At 42.4% G+C, this 23,528-nt stretch overlaps 4 protein-coding genes across 5 annotated transcripts; 2 read left to right on the top strand and 2 right to left on the bottom strand.

Annotated features, from left to right (window-relative positions):
- Positions 1-2: 2 nt before the first annotated feature.
- On the bottom strand, positions 3-7,945 carry fam149b1 (family with sequence similarity 149 member B1). Of its 2 annotated transcripts, XM_068719919.1 has the most exons (16): positions 7,449-7,945; positions 6,944-7,060; positions 6,303-6,447; positions 5,401-5,549; positions 5,119-5,259; positions 4,445-4,606; positions 4,171-4,352; positions 3,922-4,064; positions 3,220-3,288; positions 2,609-2,721; positions 2,072-2,296; positions 1,559-1,682; positions 1,299-1,424; positions 971-1,052; positions 677-814; positions 3-537 (listed from the first exon to the last, which is right to left on the bottom strand). In XM_068719919.1, the coding sequence occupies exons 1-16, from the start codon at positions 7,493-7,495 to the stop codon at positions 455-457; spliced, it is 2,046 nt and encodes a 681-aa protein (XP_068576020.1). In that variant the 5' UTR covers positions 7,496-7,945; the 3' UTR covers positions 3-454. The 2 variants fall into 2 exon arrangements, with proteins under 2 accessions (XP_068576020.1, XP_068576021.1); XM_068719920.1 differs by lacking the exon at positions 3,220-3,288.
- A 291-nt stretch (positions 7,946-8,236) lies between these two features.
- Positions 8,237-13,631, top strand: ecd (ecdysoneless homolog (Drosophila)). Its single transcript, XM_068719924.1, has 14 exons — positions 8,237-8,400; positions 8,514-8,738; positions 8,833-8,950; positions 9,107-9,194; positions 9,476-9,654; positions 10,015-10,207; positions 10,393-10,521; positions 10,656-10,781; positions 10,914-10,999; positions 11,103-11,206; positions 11,451-11,709; positions 12,046-12,113; positions 12,213-12,418; positions 12,566-13,631. The coding sequence occupies exons 2-14, from the start codon at positions 8,534-8,536 to the stop codon at positions 12,791-12,793; spliced, it is 1,989 nt and encodes a 662-aa protein (XP_068576025.1). The 5' UTR covers positions 8,237-8,400; positions 8,514-8,533; the 3' UTR covers positions 12,794-13,631.
- si:ch211-248a14.8 (uncharacterized) lies at positions 13,616-18,967 on the bottom strand. The gene is made up of 5 exons (XM_068719936.1): positions 18,806-18,967; positions 18,050-18,089; positions 17,443-17,644; positions 15,413-15,713; positions 13,616-15,320 (listed from the first exon to the last, which is right to left on the bottom strand). The coding sequence occupies exons 2-5, from the start codon at positions 18,064-18,066 to the stop codon at positions 14,914-14,916; spliced, it is 927 nt and encodes a 308-aa protein (XP_068576037.1). The 5' UTR covers positions 18,067-18,089; positions 18,806-18,967; the 3' UTR covers positions 13,616-14,913.
- A 1,615-nt stretch (positions 18,968-20,582) lies between these two features.
- On the top strand, positions 20,583-23,156 carry LOC137877286 (dual specificity protein phosphatase 2-like). The gene is made up of 5 exons (XM_068717089.1): positions 20,583-20,602; positions 20,748-20,878; positions 21,004-21,160; positions 21,913-22,049; positions 22,504-23,156. Exons 1-5 carry the CDS (start codon positions 20,583-20,585, stop codon positions 23,154-23,156), a joined length of 1,098 nt encoding a protein of 365 aa, XP_068573190.1.
- The last annotated feature ends 372 nt before the right edge of the window (positions 23,157-23,528 follow it).

Raw genomic sequence — 23,528 nt, forward strand, 5'->3', positions numbered from 1 at the left:
TATTCTGATTAATATGATTTTAAAGTGAGTTGAAAATTGTGTCCTTATAAAAGATACAGTACCAAACTCTCTGATGTAGCATCAGAGAGGAAAGAAAGTGCTTTTCATCCTCTCCATCCCCGTCTGGGTGGATGTGTTATTCCCTGCATAGTCATTTACCAGCACAACAACACAGCGGAGGACAATATACTGTACATTCACATATAAATAGATATATACACACATTCCAATCATACATACAAAGTACAAATGTCCACCCATACAGCTCGTACTGTACATGACGACGGAGTTACTGTGTGTTTGGCAGCCACATGAGCTGATTTCTGAAATACAAAAATAGACCCTCAAACAAAAACTTCTGCTACTTCTGTAAAAAAAAAAAAAGAAGGGGGCATAAATGCTGCACTTTGTTGGAGTGAATAAAGATTGAATGGCTGAAGGGTTTGGAGGCAAACTACAAGGCAGGTCTGCCGGCCCTGGTCGAGATGCTTCCTCTGGTGTAAGACCGAGGTGGGACTGACGCAGGCACCGGTGTCGCTGTGGGAAAGAAGGACAAATAATACATTTAATAAAGATACTGACTTAAATCATCTTACTTGAAGCCAGCCGCCCGAGCCTCTTTCATTCATAGTTTATTCAGTCTGGAAGAGCTTCATCGGTGCTTTAATCCACTGACCTGGGACCGGGGCTTGTGGGTCTGGCTCCTCCTCGTCTTTGATGGGCGAGTGTCCCAAGGGGTGGTGGGGAAACGAGTCCAAGAAAGATGAGCTGCTGATGCCGAGACTGATGCCCGTCACGCCGATACCAAGAGAGTCTGGTGGAATGAATGAATAAATTAATTAACGCCTGACTGAATAACTGATGTACTACGAGATCCATATCTTATACGAGCCCTGAGTATGTGCAGTACAAGTACAGGCAAAAAATGAAGTAAGTTTTCATATGCAACTATAGAAGTTGAATTTCTGACCTGTGGCTACGGAGGCTTTGCCCGGCCGCCCCTGCCCGATGTTGTCCAACACTGTGAAGGAACGACGGTAAGGAGTGTCGGACTGAAAATAAAACCAGGGGTCAAAACCACGGTCTCTGAAACTCAAACCACTAGAAATAACATCGCCATCGATCGTACAATTCAAAAGGTAAACTTTGCCAACTCATTACTTTTAAGACCCAAATGGGTTAAAACAAAAGAAAACCTTTCTCCAGAGAGATACACAGAATCATTGACCTGCCAGCTGTGATAGTACGCCGCATGTGTATGCAGGAGGTGTGATGTGCGACGATAAAGAGCGTCTCACCCTGTATGTGTGAGTGGTGTTGGGCCGAGAGAAGGCGTCCAGCAGGTGGTGACGATCCCTTGGTATTAAGCTGCCAGCTTCGTCATTTATAGCACTGTGGGCACGGCTGGACGGGCCTCTGTGACGCTGGTCGGGGAAAAAAAATGACTTGTATGTATTTAATAGAAGCTACAATATAATTGTTTCTAAGCTTCCTTTAATCTGTGTGTCTGTTCAGGTGCTGTAACAAGCTTTTCATTGTCGGAGTAGCTGTGGTTCACCTGTGCAGGTTTGCACTGCTGGCCCGAGTGAGATGACTCTGGGTCTCCGGTGCTGATGGGGGGAAGCAGCGTGTTCCTGCTCAGGAGCAACAAGGGAGACGTCAGGCAGTTGCTGGCTGTGGGTCTGTGGAAGAAGACAGACACACACACACACACACACACACACACACACACACACACACACACACACACGGACAATAAGTGCAGATAGATTGTTCTATGGTGCATCTATGGCGCTAACATGTACTTCCTTCTGAAAAGGCCGTGGGAGTTGCGATAATTCACAGCTTAGGTGTGAGGATGAAAGTCAAAGGTAGAATTATATTTCTTGTGATAGCTTAGATACTTTTAGAATAAAGAACAGACGTGAAGAGAAAAAATTTAGATGATCCCACTTTCATATATATCTGTTAAATATGAAGCTGGAGCCAGGAGACCGTTTGCTTAGCTTAGCATAAAGGCTAGAATCAGGGAGAAACAGCTCGCCTTGTGCCACCCAAAGATTGAACTCACAGACGTGTCCCACGGACGACGTCATCCATGGATCCCGCTCCGCAGGACTGACTCAGACTGGGAACCAGCGGCAGGAGGGTTCGGGGAGGAGGGTTCCTTCGTCGGGCAGACTGTGCCGGGCGGGACAGCGAGGAGGAGCTCTGCTCCAGGGCTCTGCGAGGGCACGGTTTACTGGAGGGGACCACGCTGGAGGCTGGTCTGAGAGACGCCCGCTCTTCTGGCTCCCTGTGTGGCGACAAGAGAGAGTGGAGCATAATCACTGAATGGTGCATTTCCACCTGCTGCCAACTGGCTGCGTCCTCTGCCAAACAAGGTGTTAGGACCAGGGACAAAAACACAGTATGAGTGAGGCTATGTCTCTCTATAATGTGTTTGTCTGTAAATGGAAAACAAGGACCACAAGACATCTGTGCCTCTTTCATTCCCATTGGAGGTTTAAAAATCACATATTACGGATACACAAATGTGTGGCTGGAAGTGTCATTGATTTTGCTTTTATTTTTCCATTTTGGTCGGAAGAGTAAAATGTGTCCATACTGGTTTCTTTCCAGCACACCGAGGTTCCTCTGCTGCAGGGGGATGCTGTGGATCACGATTAGGTCGTTCAGGTTGTGCTGGGTCGCTGCTGCTCCTACTGGGACCCGTCCAGCCTGCAGCATGGTGTGAGAGGAAGTAATAAAGTAGTGTGATAAGAGGAAGGAGGAGTAAAGGAGAGGGAGAAAATGAAAGAAAAGTTAGGAGGGATGTAACATAATATAGGTCAGATATAAATATATTATTTTACGAAGGCCAGTGGCCACATGGTTAGTTCATTTCATATGTACAATACAGCACATTGTCAAAGCATGCAGTGATGTCAGGAGGACCGCATATCTGCTGCGCCACCAACCAAAAACAACATTCACAAAATGCAACATAAGCAATAACTAGCAACTAGTTGTGACAGAAAAGAAAGATCTAAAAATAAATCAAAAGTAGTTCATGTTGAATATAAATTGCAGTTAATCAATAAAAAAAGCGGTGGTGATGATTTTGGGTTAATCAACAGGCACAAGCACATTTATTCTGGAGATAAAGACAATGAGCCAGCATGGACGGCGTGCACACAACACACCACCATTTTGGCTCTAAGTGAGGGAGTTACATACAGTGGAAGGCCTTTTCTGCTTTTTGGATTTCCGTCTGGACTTGTGCTTTGAGCCCCTTGACTTTGTGTTCTTTAAAAAGGAGAAAAAGGAATGACCAAAGGAAGATAGTGGAGGAAGGAGAAAGGAAGAGAGGTGAGTAAAGAACATGAAGGAAAAGAAAGAAAAACATAAAGAAAGAAAAAAAGAAAAACATAAAGAAGGGGAAATAGACAAAAGAAACAAAAAAGGTACAAAACATGTTGGCAAAGTGAAGAGCAGAGAGTAAAGAGGGAAGGAAAGAAAACAGTGATACAAGTTACTGAACATGAAGCACTGAGAGGCCGAGAGAGCAACGGGCAGGAAGTGGACTGTGGACCAGAGACCTGCTGAGACCTCACAGTAGAACTCTTCTTCAAGACCAGTCAAGCTCTACTTGACTAAGACAGTCTTCTACAAACAGAACTTTCTTTTCATGTTATATATTGCAGTAACTTACAGTGAAGAAAATTAAAACGAAAATGTAAACTGTAGTTTAAATACCGCAATTTGAATTGCATTTTATATGAAAGGTCACAATTGACTGCGTTTCATTGTTTCTTTTAAAAGCACAAATAATCGTTTTTTAAAAAAAAGATACTTTTTTTATTTTTAAAATCAAACTGCTGATGGTGCTAAAAGTGAAATGAGGCTCCTAGTCTACTGCCCCCCCCTCAAACCACTGACCTGAAACTGCAGCCCAGCTGTGAGCGGGGGCACCCTGCTCTGGCCGAGTTTGGGCAGCATCGTCGGCAGCATGGAGAGCAGCATGAAGGGGTTCTGGGAGTCCTGCGGCACGGGGCTCAAGTTCCCAGAAATCTTTTCATCGCCTGCCAATCAAAACATACAATCACTTCCAAATACTGTGCACAAGAATGGACGGTTGTCGATGCAAGTTAGGTCCAGTGTGTGCAAAATAGTTCAATTCAGGCGTACTTGAGGTGCAGCATTCCCAGTGGCGTTGGACCAGCTCTTTCATCCAGCCGACCAGCTGCCGCCACACATCATCAAACAGCAGGTCGAGAACGGCTTGACGGCGACACCGGTACGGAGAGACCGGGGGCAGAGAGTGATGCCTCCGACTCGACTCCGAACAATCCGGCTCCCACTCGTCCTCCCTGCAGAAGGCAGACATAGAAAAGCTGAGGTTTAGATACAGACTCTGGCGTTAGAACATAACTGTGCCACACAAGGACAGCGAGTAACTCACAAGTCCCTGCTATCGAAAGCCAGATATTCCTCCATCAGGCCCTCCACTTCAATCACTCTCGGCTTGTCGTGACTGCTGGAGCCACTGGAGGTGCCAGGAGGCTCATCCGACTCTGCTGAGGAGGCCGTGATCAGCGCCGCTCTCCTGCCCTGCACGTTCAACCTCCCCCCCCCAAGACAAGGGCACACATAGTCAAGCACCTAAACATGTACACAAAAAAACCGGTACGCACACAGACACAAGCCCACACATCCTGTATGTGTTTCTATAAATAAATGATAAATAAACTCAAGAGAAGGAAGATCGTGAGAAGAACTTTTACAGTGTACACACTACATAGTGACATTAACAAGAGTTTTTAAACGGGGCAGTCCTTGCAAACTATTCATCACAGCTGGTCAACATGACCCACCAAACTTGATTAAGAAGCCTGAGCATCTAGGTCACAAAACCACAGAGTCAGCCAGGACTCCTCTATAATTGATGCCCTGACACCAGTCATCTGGACCGCCGGCCAACAGCCACTCGAGATGGAGAGGCGTAATATTTCTGAGAAGTGTCTTTAAACATTAAAGCAACAAAAAGAAGTTCTTTCCATCAAGGACACGTATCTAGCAGGTGTGTCCTTTTGACATCAGACAGTCAACCAGTGCGTCAGTGCGATTAGGACTTACTCGGTGCTCTTATCTTTCTCCTGGGACTTCACGCTGCTCTCTTTGCCCGATGATGGGCTGCCGGCAGAGCTGCCTTTCCCTGAAGTATCGTACCACTGGAAGCCCTCGTCACTTGGACACATCAGCTGAGTCCCCAGGATCCTGAGTGACACACAAACACAACGAATATTTTCGGAAAATAATAATATTTTCATACAAGACTTTTCAGCATTAATCTTTGATTCCCACTTGAACCCTGCAGTAAAAGGTGAGGAGGCTGGTGGGGAACCGTGGAGAACATACCGGAGATGTGGGAAACGTGTGGCCCACTGTTGACACTCATCGTGCAGCCCCTGGAGTATCCCTCCCCCGCTGCCTCTCCCCTCATACAGCTCTTTGTCGATCTCCTCAAACATTTGCTGCACCTGCCGTGACGCTGCCTTGTCGAACTCCTACGAGACCGAAAAAAAAAAAAAGAGATGGAGACAGAGGAAGGAAAACTAGTCATTCCTCTGTTCTCATACCCCAGCTCTATGACGGAAAGCTGCTGCTTTTCAGTTATTACTATCACATCGCTGGTTCTTTTTTTTATTTTTTTAAATGTTTATCTCATGGCAAGCCTCAACATGCATAATAATTAGCCCCTATGGCGCTTTGAGATGTCTGTATGCGTTTGAGGTCAAGCAGGATTGTTTTTATGCAACAAAAAACACAGAGAGAGAGAATGAGAGAGAGAGAGAGAGAGAGAAAGAGAGAAAGAGAGAGAGAGAGAGAGAGAGAGAGAGAGACTTAGTCTGTGTAACTGAATTGTTTTTTTCCCTTTCCCAGACACAGCTTGAGGACAACTCACTAAATAAATAATTGAGTCTTGGAAAAGTTTTGTAGTACCAGCTGAGGCTAGAAAGAACAGCATAATAACAAACCAATACCCAGTGGAATCGTCTCGCATATAAAAAGAAGAAGCAGACAAATGAGGAACCTTCCACGGGTTTGCCAAAAGGTGACAAATGTTAAGAAGTAAATCAAAATCTGACATTAAAACGTGCGTGAAAGTATGTCTGTGGCGTCTTTTCATCTTTGCAACACAATAACTGAGAGGATGAAGAAATGCGAGAGGAAAAACAATGTCTGTGTGTGTGTGTGTGTGTGTGTGTGTGTGTGCGTGTGCGCACAGTATGTTTCTAAGACCTCAGGAGTAGACTTACATCGTAGCCCCAGGAGAAAACAGAGCTCCTCTCTGTGGAGATGCCGGTGCCTGTAGAGCTGTGGATGCCGGACCAGGACTGGTTGGAGTCGACTGAGATGACGGTGGGACAGTCAGAGTGGCCCGAGGCAGCAGACGTGTCTGAGCTGCATAGAAAGGACAAGAAGTCGTGGGTATATATACAGTTTGATAAGTAATGTTTCACCACTTCTCAGTCAATTATACAAACCCCATGACGCTCTATGTCACAACATAAACCGGGTCTCTGTTATGTGGCTGCGTGAATCTTACTGATGGTGGTTGATGACATAGTCAAAAGGCAAGGTTTCAAAGTGGAAAGTAAAGGGCAAATGTCAAAGTAATTGAATATTCCAACAGCCTGACTCATTATTTATTCTTTTAACTGCACATCTGAAGGAGGCAATGTGATATCAATTAATCTACTGCTTCTGGGTGTCTCATTTCACACAGCCAGAGCCCTGAGAATCAGCTGTCCACTCGAGACAATATATATACGATTACGTAACACACAGGGAAGAGTATTTTTGTGTACTAGTTCCAAGTTGTTTCATCTTGGCCTTACTCTGGAAAAAAGGTTTATCCCCTGGCAGAAGACATCAGGGCTGACCAGGACTCAGTTACCTGTTGTGAGCGGAGACAGCTTCCTGGAGGTCATGGAGGTACCGCTGAGGCATTTGGTTGTCGTCTGCCTCCTCTGGGAGAGGGTGGTGGTCAAGGCTGCTGCGAGACAACCCACGTCTGCATGAAAGACAGATTGAGAACATCAATCAAAAGTAGGAGTTTGTGTTTAATGATAGTGATGGGCTTACAATCACAACATGGGAAAACATCATGACAATATAGTTAAAACAGCTGATTGTCCACATGAACTGTATCATAATTCTTGTTGTTTCTATCTAAAGGATCATACTGTTGGTTTTGCATTTCTTAGCCCTATAAACACAACAAATGTATTCTTCACTTTTACTATACAGACCTTGTTCAGATGGACTGTCAGTAGCTGGATCAATAAACATGTCATCTCACGTCCCTCCAGTGTATAATAACAACATTCATCCTCAAACCCGTGTTTATAGTGCTCAGCTGGTAACGTCACAGTTACAAATCCAGGTACTTCGGTACTCACATCTCAAGTTTGTGCGATACAGGTCTTCTGTTGTACCGTGAAATCATTCTCCCCCGTCTCCGTTTTATCTCAAGCTCAAGCCCTCGTCTCTCATTCTTGCCTCCACGTCCTGGACTCGCTGTGAACTGTTCAGAGGGAGGTCCAACATTCCCACTAGTCCGCAGATAAACGCCCTTAGAGCAGTGGAAGCTGGACGAGGCTTTGGCTGCATATGCTAATAGCTACGTATGTTAATTGCTACATATGCTAACGTTGTTTCTAACTGTTCGCAGGATGCTATAAGCTAGCTGTCGTTACATGGACGGACAGATAAAACATCAACAAGGCACGAACGGCGTATATTTAATAATTAGCATATTGTGTGGTCCAGAAGCTGCCGATCAATTACGTTTACATTTTAAAATATAACGTTAGTAAAGCGAGTTATCGCCACCTCAGAGGAATGTTGTGCTAACGTTAGCATCAGCTACTACAATAATAAGGCTGTCATGGATACGCAGCTCCGTTGTCTCACGGGAAATAGATTTCGGACTTCCACAAAACAGCATTAGGAATATCAGCCGTTTCACTACAACTCCCAGCAGGCATTGCGCAACGTGATTGCGTCTCTGAAATGTATTCGCTTGCTGTTGGTGAATTCGACTGAACTGAAAATGCGAATCATGTAATGAATCATGACATTTTTATGAAATTCTGTAATAATCTGTTGTATTTAGGATGTGCAGCTATTATTTATTATTATATTTATTGGTAAAACGGTGAAAATAAGTAAATATAAAACGTAGGAACTGTTATTTGTTGCACCATTGTGGAAGTCGAGTGGAATTAACAGTAGGACCTAAACAGTGACAGATGGCGTGCTAGCAACGTTCGTAGAAATGAGAAAAGTTTAATTTCTTTCCCGCATTGAAATCTCTCTGTACTACCGTCTCATATTTAAAAACAGAACAAGGTAAGACACTTACAAGAGATTGTCCTGTGATAAATTGTGTGTGGTTAGCTGTTACCTAACGTTAGCCTTTACTAAACCTTAATACTTCTCTCCTACTTTTTGTTTGACTCTAGCCAGTCATTGAAAAACTGCAATGGACGGCCTGCAGAGAAGAGTGATTCAGGAAGACATGGTTCAGTACAAACTCTTCTTGATCCAGAAAGACGGTTCAGCTTCACAGCAGACTGAGGAGCATCTCACACGTCTAGTAGAGGAGATTTTGGCAAAGGTCGCCTCACTCCTGATACAATACATCTGGCAGCATCAGTCATTCAACCTCAAGTTTCATCCTGAGAAAGGTATTGTGTTGTCAGCACCTCAGAAATGTATTGATTTCAATATTGGTACCCGCAACGATATATACATATGTATATGTATGTGTTGTATTGTCAGGTGGTGTACCTGCTCACATTGGAGGTAGCACTCAGTTTGGGGACAATGTGGAGGACGAGTGGTTTGTTGTTTATCTCTTGCAGCAAATCACAGAGGCCTTCCCAGAGCTCATAGCCAGGTGAGACAAGATGTGCTCTTAGTTTATTATTATTTTTTTTAAATAACAGTAAAATGATTTCATTGTGATGTTACAGTTCTTAGACAGGGAGCTGTTTCAGTTGTTTGTTGTTTTGATTCTCTGCTTCTAACTTCCATTCCGTGCTTGTGTGTGAAGGGTTGAGGACAACGATGGAGAGTTTCTTCTGATTGAAGCAGCAGATTATCTTCCCAAGTGGTTGAGTCCAGACACCAGTGAAAACAGGGTGAGTCGAACACATGAGATCTTTTTAGTCTTTTAGTCTTAGCCCTTTAAGTACAAAGCATCTCCCAACGCATACCTTCAATTTGGGGATTGATAGCCCTCTTTGGTTTTCAGTTAATTTGAGTAAGATATAAAAAAAACACATTTGAAACTTGTTGGTCAGATTTGTAAATGAATGGTCAACATTACACAACCTCTCATATGGCCCATTATGAATATATTCTTCTTCTCTGTATTTACCTGAAGTGTAACCTTTAATGTTTTCACTAATTCTCTTTGCAGGTTTTCCTCTATAGGGGAGAGTTGCATATTCTGCCCTGTCCCTCCAAATCCAGTCCAGTGGGGGTCTCGAAAGATGTGGCACCAAGTGTGACACAAGCTATAGTACTGCTCTCCACCCACCCAGGGGCCTGCAGGGCAAGCCCCAAGATATGTTCAGCCCTGAGGAAGCGATTAGAGGGGTGAGGGGATGTCTCTCTGTGTTAAAAGTCTATTTCTGATACACAAATGTGTTGCAAATTCAATGACATTGAGAAGTATATATGCTTTCCAGTATGTATGCTGTATCCCCCTGACCTATTTTTACAGTAAAGAGGAAAAAAAGCTAAATATCAGAATTCAAATCATTGTACAAAATCAGTGTTTGATACTTCTTCACTACAAACTTGATAAAACACCTGCATTAGCATAAGACCGGCTTGTTAAAGGCCTTATAAATATTGTATGTAAGTGGATGAAATAATATATGCGACTGGTATCACCAGGTACTGTAAACATATATCAATAATGGAAAAGCAAATCAATCTCTGCTCTCCACTTAGGTACCCAGAGAAGATTAAAGCTGGCCTCCACCGTGCCCACTGCTTCATACCTTCAGGTATCGCCATGGTGTTAGCACAACGACCAGACCTGGTCGCCCCTGCAGTGTCGGCGTTCTACCTGCGGGATCCAGTAGATCTGCAGGCGTGTCGGAGTTTCAAGACCTTTCCTCCCAACACAAGAGTCCTCACCTCGGTAAACGCACTTAGAGATTCATGATCATAGCGGTTTTGTTTCAAATATGCCGCTTCTATGTTGTTTAATGTAATCACTGTTTATGTTTTCATTTTGAATTAGTATGTTCAGCTTTTGTGAAATGTCTTCATAACCTTAATACAAGCTGTAACCTTGTACTATACTGTATGTTTATGTATTTCCAGGTGACATTCACCCGTTGCCTGTACGCCCAGCTGCAGCAGCAGCAGTTCACTCCAGACAGGAGGAGCGGCTTCATCCTGCCTCCTCACTCTCACCCCCAGTACAAATCCCACGAGCTCGGCATGAAACTGGTGAGCCATCATCTGGGTTTCCTCTTTATTCTGATCTGTCTTTCGGTTGAATAAATATACGCATTTAGTAGAATGCAAGGTGGCCCTTTAGTGTTGTATTTGATGATGTGTCTGTTTCTGTGTGTGTGTCCCAGGCCCATGGCTTTGAGATCCTGTGCTCTAAGTGCAGGCTGCCATCATCAGAGCCTGATGCCCCCGTCAGTTGTAACCCTCAGTGGAAAGGCTTCATGGACAGTCTGAAAAGCAACGACTATTTCCGGGTTAGTCACACTTTTTGAATGTTTGAGGCCGAGAGGAATAGTAGCTACCTTACCACACCAGGAATATTAGGTTAGGCATAAAAGCACACATTGTAGAAAACATGTAATATACTCAGCATTTATCAACTGCAGGAAGAACTGGAAGGTTCGGCTCATTACAGAGAACTGACGAGATCTGCGGAAAACTTCTTCAAACAGTCTGTCGCCTCAAAATCAGGGTGAGGACTGTTGCTTTGCATGTGTGTGTGTGGACACTGTGTGAATGTGCCTGCCTGTGAAATCCCAGTGTATCTGAGCCTGAATCTACCTATTGTGTCTCAGTGCTTTGTCCCCGGGTGAGGAGGTTCTCCAGCTGCTGCACAGCTGCGGTCCGATCAACTTGGAGGAGCTGAAGAAACAAGAGTCACAGCTCCCCCAAGAGGACAGTGAGTGGAAATCTGTCCTTTTTGAATATGAAACACTCTTGAAAATAATTGGTAAAACAGTTTGTAGATGCATCCTTTTAAAGTGGAGCTTGTGTGACATTGCTTTTGTCTCTGCCACCTGTGATTTTCTGCCTCCTGCCAAGTCCTTTCCGTTTCTGTCCTTTTGGTGTGCATCCTCCATTCTCTACCCTCTCTCTCTTTAGAGCATTTCCCATAATTATTTTGTCGTTGTGTCCATCTCCAGGTGACAGCTGGCTGGATATCACAACTCAGGATTTGGAGCGCATATTGCAGGAGAGGAGTGGGGGGAGAGCTGATGTTGGCAGCCAAAACTCCACTTCTACCAAACAGTGGAAACAGAGTGTCGGGGGTGCAGAGGAGAGGAGAAAGGAGACGGAGGATGAGAAGGAAGAGGAGGCCGGTTACAGCCTGGTAGCAGTCAGTCAAGGGATGAAGAACTTCCTCAACGCCATGTCGTCGCATGAGGGGGCTGAACTTCCCTGGTGAGACTGGCTGACTTTTGATAATATTTAGCCAAGATCATCAAATGCACATTTGGGTCAATTAATACAATTATTTAGGATATTTTATGTATTTATTTTGCATATGATACTAAAAGTTAATGGACAGAAAACATACCCACACACATGTTGGAGTACAGTAAATCCAACCAAGGTAGAAATTATGTAACGCATGGATTGTGATCTCTTCATGGTCCATCTGGGCTCCAAATGCTAGTGCATGCACACTCTAGCCTGTCTAGCTAATGCATTCAAGATGCATTGTCCCACCGATAGTGTTTCCGTTCAAGTTTCACATTGTTTTTCTTTGTCTTCCAGGAGCAGTTCGACTCAGCCTTTTAGTTTTGAGCCTGACTCCATGGCCAACGCTCTGGACAGACTACTCGGTATGTTGACGTTATGACAGATGTGAAACCAGATGTTAAAAATAACTAGCAGAAACTAGCCACATCTTCTGAATCTGTCTGTTTTTTAAATTTGTATAGGAAGCAAAGAAGAAGAGCTTGATTCAGATGATCTAGATGACGACGATGATGATGATGAAGAGGACAGTGATGAGGAGGAGGAGGAGGAGAAAGAAGGTCACACAGAGATGAACGGAACAGAAACTTTGGACGGTCTCAGAAAATACATGGATGAAATGGATCAGGAGCTGATGAGCACTAATATAGGACAAAGCTTCAATCTGACGGTAAATTCTATAATTACACATCCACATATGTTCAGCCTCAACCTTGAAATATTTTTAATTTTCAAAACGTATGTGAAATAGTGCATGTGTATCGTCCTGACTCTAGCTATGAAACCATCTGTTTTACTACATTTGTCGTTTCTGCAGAATTACAACAAGGCGGGCTCGGACAATGGCTCCCCTCATCCCTCTGCTTCTGTCCATGGAGCGGAGAGGGAAGAGACAGAGGAGGAGATCCAGCCTCTGGATGTCGACCTGAATCTGGTCACAAACCTGCTGGAGTCCCTCAGCTGCCAGTCGGGGCTGGCCGGACCGGCTTCTAACCTGCTGCAGAGTCTCGGTATACATCTACCGCCCAACTCTGACCCCTCATAAAGGACAAGACTCGGGTACTGAAACATGCAGCAAGGATTAGCATCTGCAGCTGACAAGGCTTCCCTTAAAGTAGTTGGCTGAATTCCTTCATTCACATTGGCAATACAGACCACTCAAGGATGTCCAAGATTGTCCTGTAGAGTTTTTATTGAAAGCAAACATTCAATGTTTCTCACTGTAAAACTGCAGTCTTTGGGAATGAAAAACAATGCATTTCCTACATCATAAAACAATAGCAAAAATATGTTTGAATGTGTTTAAACCTGCATTGTTTGTAGTTTACAGTTGTTATAACATTTTTAGGATGCCCCGATTCATTATGTATGATTGGGACATGTCAACGGCAGCGTAAAAAGAAAGGCTTTCGTCTTCAGTTTTGGTTGCAGTATAAATACAGATTGTATGTCGGTGTTGCCATAAATCTTTATGTGGAGTTTTAATTCACGTTCCTGAATCGAAAAAACTAAGTCCCTGATCGTCTTGAGCTAGTATTTAGTTGTGAAATAATTTGGGGAACAGCGCATACCATCTAACTTCAACGTCTGCAGTTCGATTCCAGCCGTGGGACCTTAGTAGCATGTCAAACCCTTCTCTCTCTGTCCCCAATTTCCTCCATCAGATAACGGTGAAAAATGCCCAACAAATCATCTTAAAAAATAATAATAATTTGGAGAATGCACATCTGAGCTTTAAAGGCCAAGGCAGGACGAAGCAGAACTCCACCTACAGAAAAAGTGATCTCAACAAGTTTCAATTTAATCCGGTTTATAGAGGATTTTTAATATGTGCAGTTTTGTGTAATGTTGCTGTGTACTATTGGCTGTTAGAAACAATAAATATTTTTGGAAATAAAGTCTTATTTCAGTTTATTAAATGTATACAGATTCTTTATTATATTATTTGTTTAAACATGTGAAATATCAGCTTTTAAAAAATATATATATAATACATAGTGTGAGAAAGCTAATTGAATAATAATAAAAGCATATTCTTTAATTAAGACAACTAAGCTTCTAATAACTTTGGTTGGTGTTAACAACATTTAACTCTTACTGAATGAATCTGATTATTCATTCAAGGTCAACAACTTCCACAAACCTCTGGTTAAAAATTCATTCAGTCAAGGATCTGAGTTTAAATATCAGTAACACAGTGAATGGAACGCTTTAAAGCTTGTTCAACAGTCTGTGTCCAGTACAAATAAACACGTTACTCATCCTCGTCCCTTCTCATCTGAAAAATCTGTCAGAATCATTCAAAGGTAAACATCCAAGTTTAAATATGTTAATCTTAAATACTGTTCAGTAAATGAGTCCTGTAAAGGTCAGGTACAGGTCCTCAGTCATCCTTGCAAATATTTTACTACAAAAGTATGAGCAACAGCAGAAGTGAGGATATTGTATATAGAGAAATGTATAAAGAGCATATAGAGTACATAAATATAGATTACAAATAAATATGTAGAGCAACAAAAATGTGTTGTTCTTGAATAAGTCATCTTTCAACTGAGTAAAAAAAAAAAGAAAAGAGAAGAAAAACTGATCTTCATTCCAACTGTAAATCCTTAACCTGTTCTCGTTTAAAATATGCTATCATGGTTACAATTTGCCTCCCTGCTGATATTCTGTATTTTATCCAAGTGGCTCAGTAGCACAGGTCGTGTCAGAGGAAAAAAGGTCAAAGTGTTTCAAACAACTTCTCACTCCAACTCGTCACATTCTGACGCTTTGTCAGACCCCGATTGCGTCACTTCCTGACGCACTGGGCAGCCCAGCGCACGGTCGCAACACATGTTGTGAATTCAAACAAAAACACTTTCGGCTTAGCTTGAGGCAACAAAACATCATTAACATCATGGTCGGGCTTAAGATCCATAAAATCCAAAAAGTAAAACGTAAACAATGTTACAAAATTACGGACAACACGTCACAAACATCACTAACGTAACTTTGGGGAACACCAAAGAACGGGCTGGTTAGTCTCCATAGAACAGAATGACACAGTGGTCATTGATGTGGATTAAATTACAATGTGTGTGTGTGTGTGTGTGTGTGTGTGTGTGTGTGTGTGTGTGTGTCACACAAAACAGTCAATCATTTTGTTAGTCCTTTCGAGTGAAACTACAAAAGCTGGAGGAACGGCTGCACCAGCTGCCTTGCTGAGTGTAGCAGCGCAGCAGCAAGCGGTGAGACGCACAGAGCCGACATACCGACCAGGAAGTTCATCACCATACCCAGCAGGAGAATAGCGAACAGGTATCCGTGGAAGAGCAGGCTTTGCCAGCTGCTGTGACTCAACACCTGCCAGGGACTGTCCGGGTGCAGCAGCCACAGGAGGCCCAGCACGCAGCTCTGGTTGACCAGCTGGGTGTAGTAGATGTCAAAAACGGAGGCTTGGGCGTCGGGGTGGTGGCGGCGCTCGGCCTCAGACACTTTAGCCAGCCAAGTCAGAGACAGACTGTGGAGGATTAAAGCCAGAGGTGCATACATGTACTCCAGAGGCTCAACGCCTGACAGACCCCGACAAGCTGCAGAGAGAAAGAGAGAGAAAGGCAGGAAGTTAAATAGAGGCGAAGAACCGTCAGTTCCACCTCTAAATAACATCCAAACTTTTTTTTACCTGTGACGACAAAACATGTCCCGCCTAGGATGGAAATCGGAACAGAGATGTGGAAGGATGGAGTGGATGCCAGCTTCTGAGAGAAACTGAAACCCACAGTTAGCATGGGCAGCAGAGACAGGATGAGCGGGAAGAGGCCGGCATTGGAGGTGTTAGCCTTGGCCCACATGGCCAGTACGGCATGGATGCTGTTACAGATGGAAGGCACCAGCACCTTCTCGCCCAGGGACCTGGAGTAATGCTTCAGAGGCACCAGATCCAGGACATGGAGGAGATTTAAGACCAAGAGAGAGACCAGAAACTGGAAGAGATCATGTAAATATAAAGAGTTATAGAATCTATAAAAACCACAGCGCATTAAAGACTCAAATAGAAGGCAGAAGTATTTAACTACTGATATGAGGCTGCTAATTAGATGCTTAATTAAAGTTTGACAATCTACACTTATATTGCTACAAATTTTGCTGCTGAAATTGCTTCCCAGAATCACCACAACTTGTATCAATAAACTTATTTTATACCAAAACTATGACTTTATTTGATTTTTTTGACATATTCCTCCCTCACATGCAAATGATGCAAACCAATAATGTGTTGATTCTGTGCTTTCTCATTTATTTTTCTGGGATGATAAGCTAAATAAACTATGAAATGAATGAGCACCATTTTTTTGTAATCTATCACTTATCTATGTAATTTATCAAGAGAATTATGCCAAACATTTGCAGGCCCAGATTTTATAACTCTAAATTGAATATCTTTGTTTTTTTTTTTTAGATAAACAAGCAATTAGACATCTGCACTTACATTTTACAGCCTATTTAATCAATCAATAAATCATAAAAATAATAATCTGTTGATTGATTGATAATAAAAAGAATTGTTCATTGCACCCCTAATCTATGTCATTGTACTCTGTGTGCCAGCCTCCACCTGTCAGTGGATCACACCTGACAGACAGGACGCAGCAGGTGAGGCTGGGAACAATCCCATCCAGCACCCGGACTATCAGCTCCGCCCCCCCAGAGCACTATACTCAACAACAACCAGACACCAGAACACTGTATGAACAGTCATACAGAATATATCCACCCAACTTTTGTGATTTACATTTATTATTTTCCTTTTATTTGATTCACTGTCATGTTGTATCATTTATTTCTTTATCTGTTTATTTATTAATTATTATATGACATGTTTATTGCAAATTTATAGTTAGAATTCGATACGTTGTATGGTGTCTTGTTACAAGTTTTAATTGTTAAAATCTTTACCTTATATCCACAGTTAATATATGTTTTTACTGTCAAGGTCAGTCTGAACACTTACGTGACTCATTCACAAAGTCTTTAGCTGGTTTCAACCTTTGGATGGGGCCACATTTACATCTCAGACCTTTGTGCAGCAGTTTGGTTAAACATCTATTGGACCCGAGTGTTAATCAACACTGAACCCCTTCTGTCACTCCCCACCACCAACACTACCACATGACGTGCCCTTTAAACCAACACACACACACACACACACACACACACACACACACACCCACAGCAAATACTGACAGATTTACAATAGCCAGCAGCTGAATTTATTGCACAGGTATGAAGTTAACTGCTCCAATGACAATAACTGACGTGATTTTTTTAGTTATTATCATTATTATTATTAGTAGAAGTAGTAGTAGCATACTTTTTTAATTCAGTATTTTTTTTACATAAATGTACATGCAGTATGTGTGAGTTTTTTATATATATATATAAATGGTGCTTCAGTATCAACATACTAGTTGTTGTTTGACAGAAATGCTATAAAGGCACATGTAATCTCAGTATGCTCAAATACCCTGCTGTCATGACACACAATACTCTGTGTATACATAACAGCAGGTGAGCCATAGTGTGTGGTGTTGTTTTTTTAATAATTAGTCAAATACACAGGTGGTTAGACAAAGAGTGCCTCCATATTTGATTGCTTAATTCAGAATAAAGCCTGAATCATCCTTAGAAACCAGCCAGGCAGCGCAGACCAACCTGGGCAAAGCAGAGAGCCACTGCATAGGGGAAGTGGTACTGTGGGATGAAGATGCCGGCCACAAAGTTTCTGAGCTTGTCGGCCAGGCCGTATATCACCACCACCGCCAGGCACAGGGTGGGAACCAGGGGCTTCAGTGCATGATTAGACGAAAGACTCTTCGACGCTGAGGCACACCATCCCCTCCTCCACCTCCCTGAACTGCACACATGGGAACTTATTGCACGGTTCACATAATAACAATGACGCAGCTGTGAATGTAGTTTGGTGAGAATTGTGTTTTTAGTTTAAAAAAAATTAAAAGTCAATTTTACTGAGCTAAAAATAAAATACAATTAAAACAAGAAAAACGAAAAAACCAGCTTGTCCTTTAACTTGTGTGTTAATAGCCAACAGCCGGAGAAGGTTTCTTTGTTTGGATGACAAGTGGAATGACAGGTTTACATATTGGCTGTAATAAATCGAACGCCAGTAAACTGCAGCTATATGTATGCAAATAAAGTTTGCCTATGGAAATAGTTGGCTTTATGATTTGTATGCATGGTTCCTAGAATACCAGAAATATTCAAATATGTCTGCCATATGAATAAAAGCCAGTTGTATTACCTTTTACCTATAGACATGCTGTCATTCTGTGCAGATGTTGCTGTGTGGGGAAAAGAGAATTTTACAGACAGGTAAAGCAATCAACATGTCCTCCAAAGAACAGCAATATATACCTAGATTACCCATTATGTCATATCTTTTTCACTAGTTACTGCAGCTGTGCAATAAACTGATTACAGGTGATCTCTAAAACTTATGTATGTATTTCAACATACATGTGTTTTATATGTAGGACTAAATCTGAACTATTAACAGCAAAAACAGTTCCTGGCTTTTTGTTGTCCTGGTCTTATTTGGTTGCACGTGTTTTAATTAGGTTTCTCTCAATGCTGCTCATTCATAACGTGTTTTTTTATTTAATGTATATTTTTTTAATTCTGTTTTATTGATGGATGTCTCTGTTTTTTCGCCAAGATGAAGCTCCATTTCCCATGCCTAAATAACAGAATATTCGAGCTCTTTATCGAAATGTGTATACTCGTTTTTAATATGTATAAAATAGTAATAACAGTAATTAATAGCTTCTTTTTTTATAAAAAAAAATCAAGTTGTAGACATTTTAAAAAAATATAATTTAATTATCATTATAATAACATCAGAAAAGTCACATAACACAAAGGCTATTAGCTTCACCGCTGCTATAAAAAAAGAAACAGGTATTTACAGAAAACACAAGTTTTATATATATTTTTTAAACTGTGCAATTTTTCGTATACAAGCAAGAAAAAGCGCGAGAGAAACATAAACTCTACTCACCATTTGAAGTTCGTCATTAAGTCGTATTTCATCTTCAAACTCCAACCATTCCCTCGGAGGGGCTACTTCTGCAAAATAATACGACTGTTATAATAACAATATTAGAAATTCACCTTGGTCGAAACGAACGCGTCTCTCCCACCATTGTGCTGAACGAGCCCCTCTGCTCTCTGATGCGGACATTCACCTCGTTTGTTGTCTCGCTGTGTCCAGGCGGACTTTGGTCCTGTTTGTTTTGTCTCATTATTATTAAAGACGTCATCTCGGTGGACAGTTCTTAAAACTCGGCCTCACACCAAGACACACATCACAGAGCATCTGTGGAGTCCATTGGGCTCATTGCTGCTGACGCATTTTAATACACATGATGTGTGATAGTGACAGACAAACAGCCTCGTGAGAGGAATGTCACCTTCTTAGTCATCACGCATAGTAGATGTTTAAGTTTATTGATATACTTTCTGCTGACGAGAGACTAATACTTTGACACCTGTTTATGACATTTTTCCCCTTCAGCTTAATGTTGTTTATTCCGCCTCTGTCAGGATCCCTGACATCATGGAGACCATGAGTGAAAAAAACACTCATGAGGCTGGGGGGGGGGGGGGGGGGGGGGGGGGTGCTCTGAATGAGCATTAAAAAAACATGTATATAATGACATATATATCGCATGTAAGCATATTGATATGTATGACATGTGCACACTGATATGTGGACATACATACTTGTATTTGAATATATATACTATTTGAATATATTTATATATGTATAAATATTCTTCCCTGACCATTCACAAAGTGTAGACCAGGTTTTTAGCAGTAAGTTCACTCAGGAGCGCAGCAGGGGGCAGTCATACTCTGTTTTGATGTTGGTGTAGAGCCATAATAGACTTCTCGTCTCACAAAGCTTTGGAAGCAGGTTTTTAAGAATAACAATTATCATGAAAATAAGATTTTTTATATATTGATCATATGTGGGCTGTATATCTATGTATATATATTACAAACTATGTTACAAACTTCCATATTCCAACGAGGCAACTAGGATGAGGTTCAAATGTTTTATATTGGTGAGGAAGTTAAATGTCACAGTGGACATTGTTTAATATGTTTCTGAAATAGGAAGTAAGTTGTTATCAGGGATGAATGTGTCTTTTGCATGTTTGTGGAGACACGTTTTATTCAAGGATGCTCTGATCCTGACAAAAAGCAAGCTAACTGAAAACAAAAAATACGATTTATCAATTCAATGTTTTCATGTAGCAACCCCAAAATTACATTTGCTCTTGCCAAAGTTTATTAAGCATTCATATGGACATTACAGTCCTGACTTAGTAACCTGCTGTACACTTTTAAGTATCTTCTTTCTTTTTTGTTGTCTAAATACTATCGTAATCTTAAAACATTGTCCTGGCCAAATTTCCATGTACACTGCAACTATTGGGAGTTAATTTGGGTGAAGACTCTGATCCAGGTCTCTCATTGCTCACCTGTCACAGCCAGCTACCTCGTCGCTCTTTAGGGCACTTCACTGTTACTGTGTTTCCCAGACTACCAGCTAATTTAAGGACAAGGCTGAAGCGACGCCAAGTAAGAATCACAGCAACTAGTGCATACTGTGGGTTTTTTCAAATCTTTTGACACCACTTTTGGGTTTTTTGAGAGAATCTTTTTCAGTGTGTTTCACAGTATCTCTTTGTTTTTTTTTAGTTTAGCATGTTCTTCTAATGAGGGGCTACTGGCAACAGCTGATGCATATGCCAAATGACTTAAACAAGATGGGCGTACTACTGTCCAGGTAAAGGTTTTTAAATTGTGAAAAAACAAAAACAGTGCTTTGGTGAGTCATTTTAAACTGGTTTTGTGTACCGTCTCCTATAAAGTTGTATTACTGTATTGAGAGAGCACTTCTCTGTGTGCATGTGTCTCTGTGTCCGTCTCAGAGTGAACAACAGTTACAGAGGAAACCCCAGAGAGCCTGTCAACACATCCGAAACAGTGAGCAGCATCTGTGACAGAGAGGTCACCAGTACGGACAGTGACCATTCCTCCATCATACCTAATCAGAACAAAGGTAAAGGGAGTATTTTTACTTCTAACTCGCTCTGTCTTTATGCACGGAAGTGTTTGCACGCACTGTACACACGCAGACAGACTGTACTTTGTATTTCCTCTGCCTGCATACAGTGTGTGAGCCAGAGAGGGTGCTGGTTCCTGCTCCTCCAGTAACAGCGTATGTGGAGAGAGGCTACATCACCCCACAGCAAGTGTACAACCTGCTGAGCGCAGAGGAGGGCCAGCCTGCCCTGTATGATCCGTACTACATCCTCATCCTGGACTGTCGCAGCACAGAGAGGTCAGTGCTGCACAGACGCACCAGTCTTTTACATATATGTATATATATATATACTGCGCCGTATGTATGAGTCAGACACAATAAACAAACAGCTGTACAGTGAAACGCAATCTATCGACGGCACAATCTGGCCTCAGACGTTATCTGCTTTGAATCCACTCATCTGTCTCAACAAAAAAACGTCACAAAGATAGGATTTATTGCAGGGGTCTGTACAGTACTTTGCATAGGTGTTGCTTTTGTTGTTTGGATGAACGTGATGCTAGAAGGTTAGTTCTCTTTTTAGCCATAAGGTGACCTCACAAATAATGCAGCGACTAGTTACCTGAAGCACAGGTTTTTTGGACTATTTAAAGGATAGCTTTTGTGATGTTTTTCTTAATGAAAAGATGAAAACCAACAATGAATTGATTCTACTAACAAGTGTTGCTGTGTTTTCAAAGCCTGACATGCTGTAACTTGTTGCTCTGTGCCATAAGTCTTTATTGATTAGTACTTAATTCAAATGAAGGGGGGCCACTGTAGTTCATTTTGAGTCAATTCCACATAAGTACACCGTCCTGCTGCCGGAGATTCTCATCAGAGCATCAAATGTGTATTAGTCTGCTTTTTTAAAAATAGTTCCTAAACAAATGCACTATTGACTCCTATTGAACATTTGTAAAAAAAAAACTACAGTGCCCATTTGTTTTAAGAACTTACTTTCCCTTTTTTCAGTTATAATACATAATCTTTACGAATTTGTGTGTTAGGTACGAGGACAGCCACATGGTGACAGCGCGGGCCGCTGTGACGGTGATCCACCCTGCGCTGGGCTGTCTGATCAGCTGTATAGAACTGCAGAAGTATTCTATAATACTGCTGTATGCAGAGGAGGGATGCAGCCCAGGTCAGCAAACCACATTCAGACACTAACAACCAGCTGATTTTTTAGGCTTTTACTGAACTGTCTCCATGAGTTGCCTGGGTCCAGACCTTTGAATCTGATATAAGGCAAATTACTTTTCGTGATCCCTCAACTTTAAAATTCAACCGCCATCATCAGGTCAACATTTCAATATTTTGTTTCATGACCAATTACCTGTGAAACTGATAACAGTCCCATCAGTCTCAGCTGCTCCTATGTGCTAATTGTTTGACACAATGCTAACTAACATTATATCTGCTAAACTTCAGCGTGTTAGCATTGTCATTGAGAATGTTAGCTTGCTGACCGTAGCATTTTACTCAAAGCGCTGTGCTGAATACTCATAGTTGTGTTGACATCTACCTGACTATCTGCATTGACTAGCTGTCTGTGTTCTGTCACTGTCATTGTTTCTGTGTCTCTGGGCCTATTTCAGTGGGCAGTGTGAAGGCCAGGACCGACTCCCCAGACCTCCTGCACTGTTTCTTCCAGATCAGTGGTTTGGGAATGGACCCTGTCATCCTGCTGGGGGGATTTTCAGCCTTCCTTTGCCTCTACCCTTTCCTCTGCACACCACGCATGGTCCTGCTGGAACCGGAGCGGCACACTCTCACCATCTACCCCTCAGAGATCCTGGAAGAAGCTCTCTACCAGGGCTCTGCCTCCCAGGCCTCTGACTACCGCATCATCAAGAATCTACACATCACACATGTGGTCAACGCCACTGCCAGCTGCCCCGATGCTTTCCCCAACATGCTGTGCTACCTGAGGCTGTATCTGAGCGATGACGCCCAGCAGGACCTGGTGGAGGCACTGCCGCTGGCCTCCAGGTTCATCAACTCGGCCCTGATGGGTGAGCCTGCCGGCCGCGTTCTGGTCCACTGCAGCGTAGGCAGGAGCCGCAGCTCAGCAGTGACGCTGGCCTTCCTCATGGAGCACCGACGCTGGTCACTGCTTCATGCCCTGCGCTGGTTGAAGGAGAGGAGGGCGTGCTCGGCACCTAACGTGAACTTCCTGCGTCAGCTGCTCACCTATGAGGAGCTGCTGTTTGGGAGCAAACTCACCTCCCTGAACGACATCTGCCGATGAGTGGAGTAAGAAGGGGATTGGCGAGGAGGATACACTGGACCGGTGGCGGATTCAGAATGTGGCTTAATAGCTGGAAAAATTTGCATGGGCCTGAAGTTTTTTAAGCTTAACAATAAAAAGTTATGGGAAAAAAAAACTGGCGGACTGGTAGTGAATTTAAGTATGCCTCATACTCATGTCATAAATTCCACAGGCAGATTTATCTTCTTGTTATTCTATTAGGCACTGGTGTTAGTATTACTTCTTACATACTTTTTACATGTTTATTCCTATTTTATAGTCTTATGTTATTGTTATTTACCTTTTCTATTTCAGTTTACTTATTCTACTGAATTTATCTTACTCTTATTGTTATTCTAGTTTGCACTAGGG

This window comes from Cebidichthys violaceus, unplaced genomic scaffold, assembly GCF_023349555.1.
Source record: "Cebidichthys violaceus isolate CVI_PGR_0920_01 unplaced genomic scaffold, fCebVio1.0.p SCAF_10, whole genome shotgun sequence".
In the NCBI taxonomy this organism is placed as follows: domain Eukaryota; kingdom Metazoa; phylum Chordata; class Actinopteri; order Perciformes; family Stichaeidae; genus Cebidichthys; species Cebidichthys violaceus.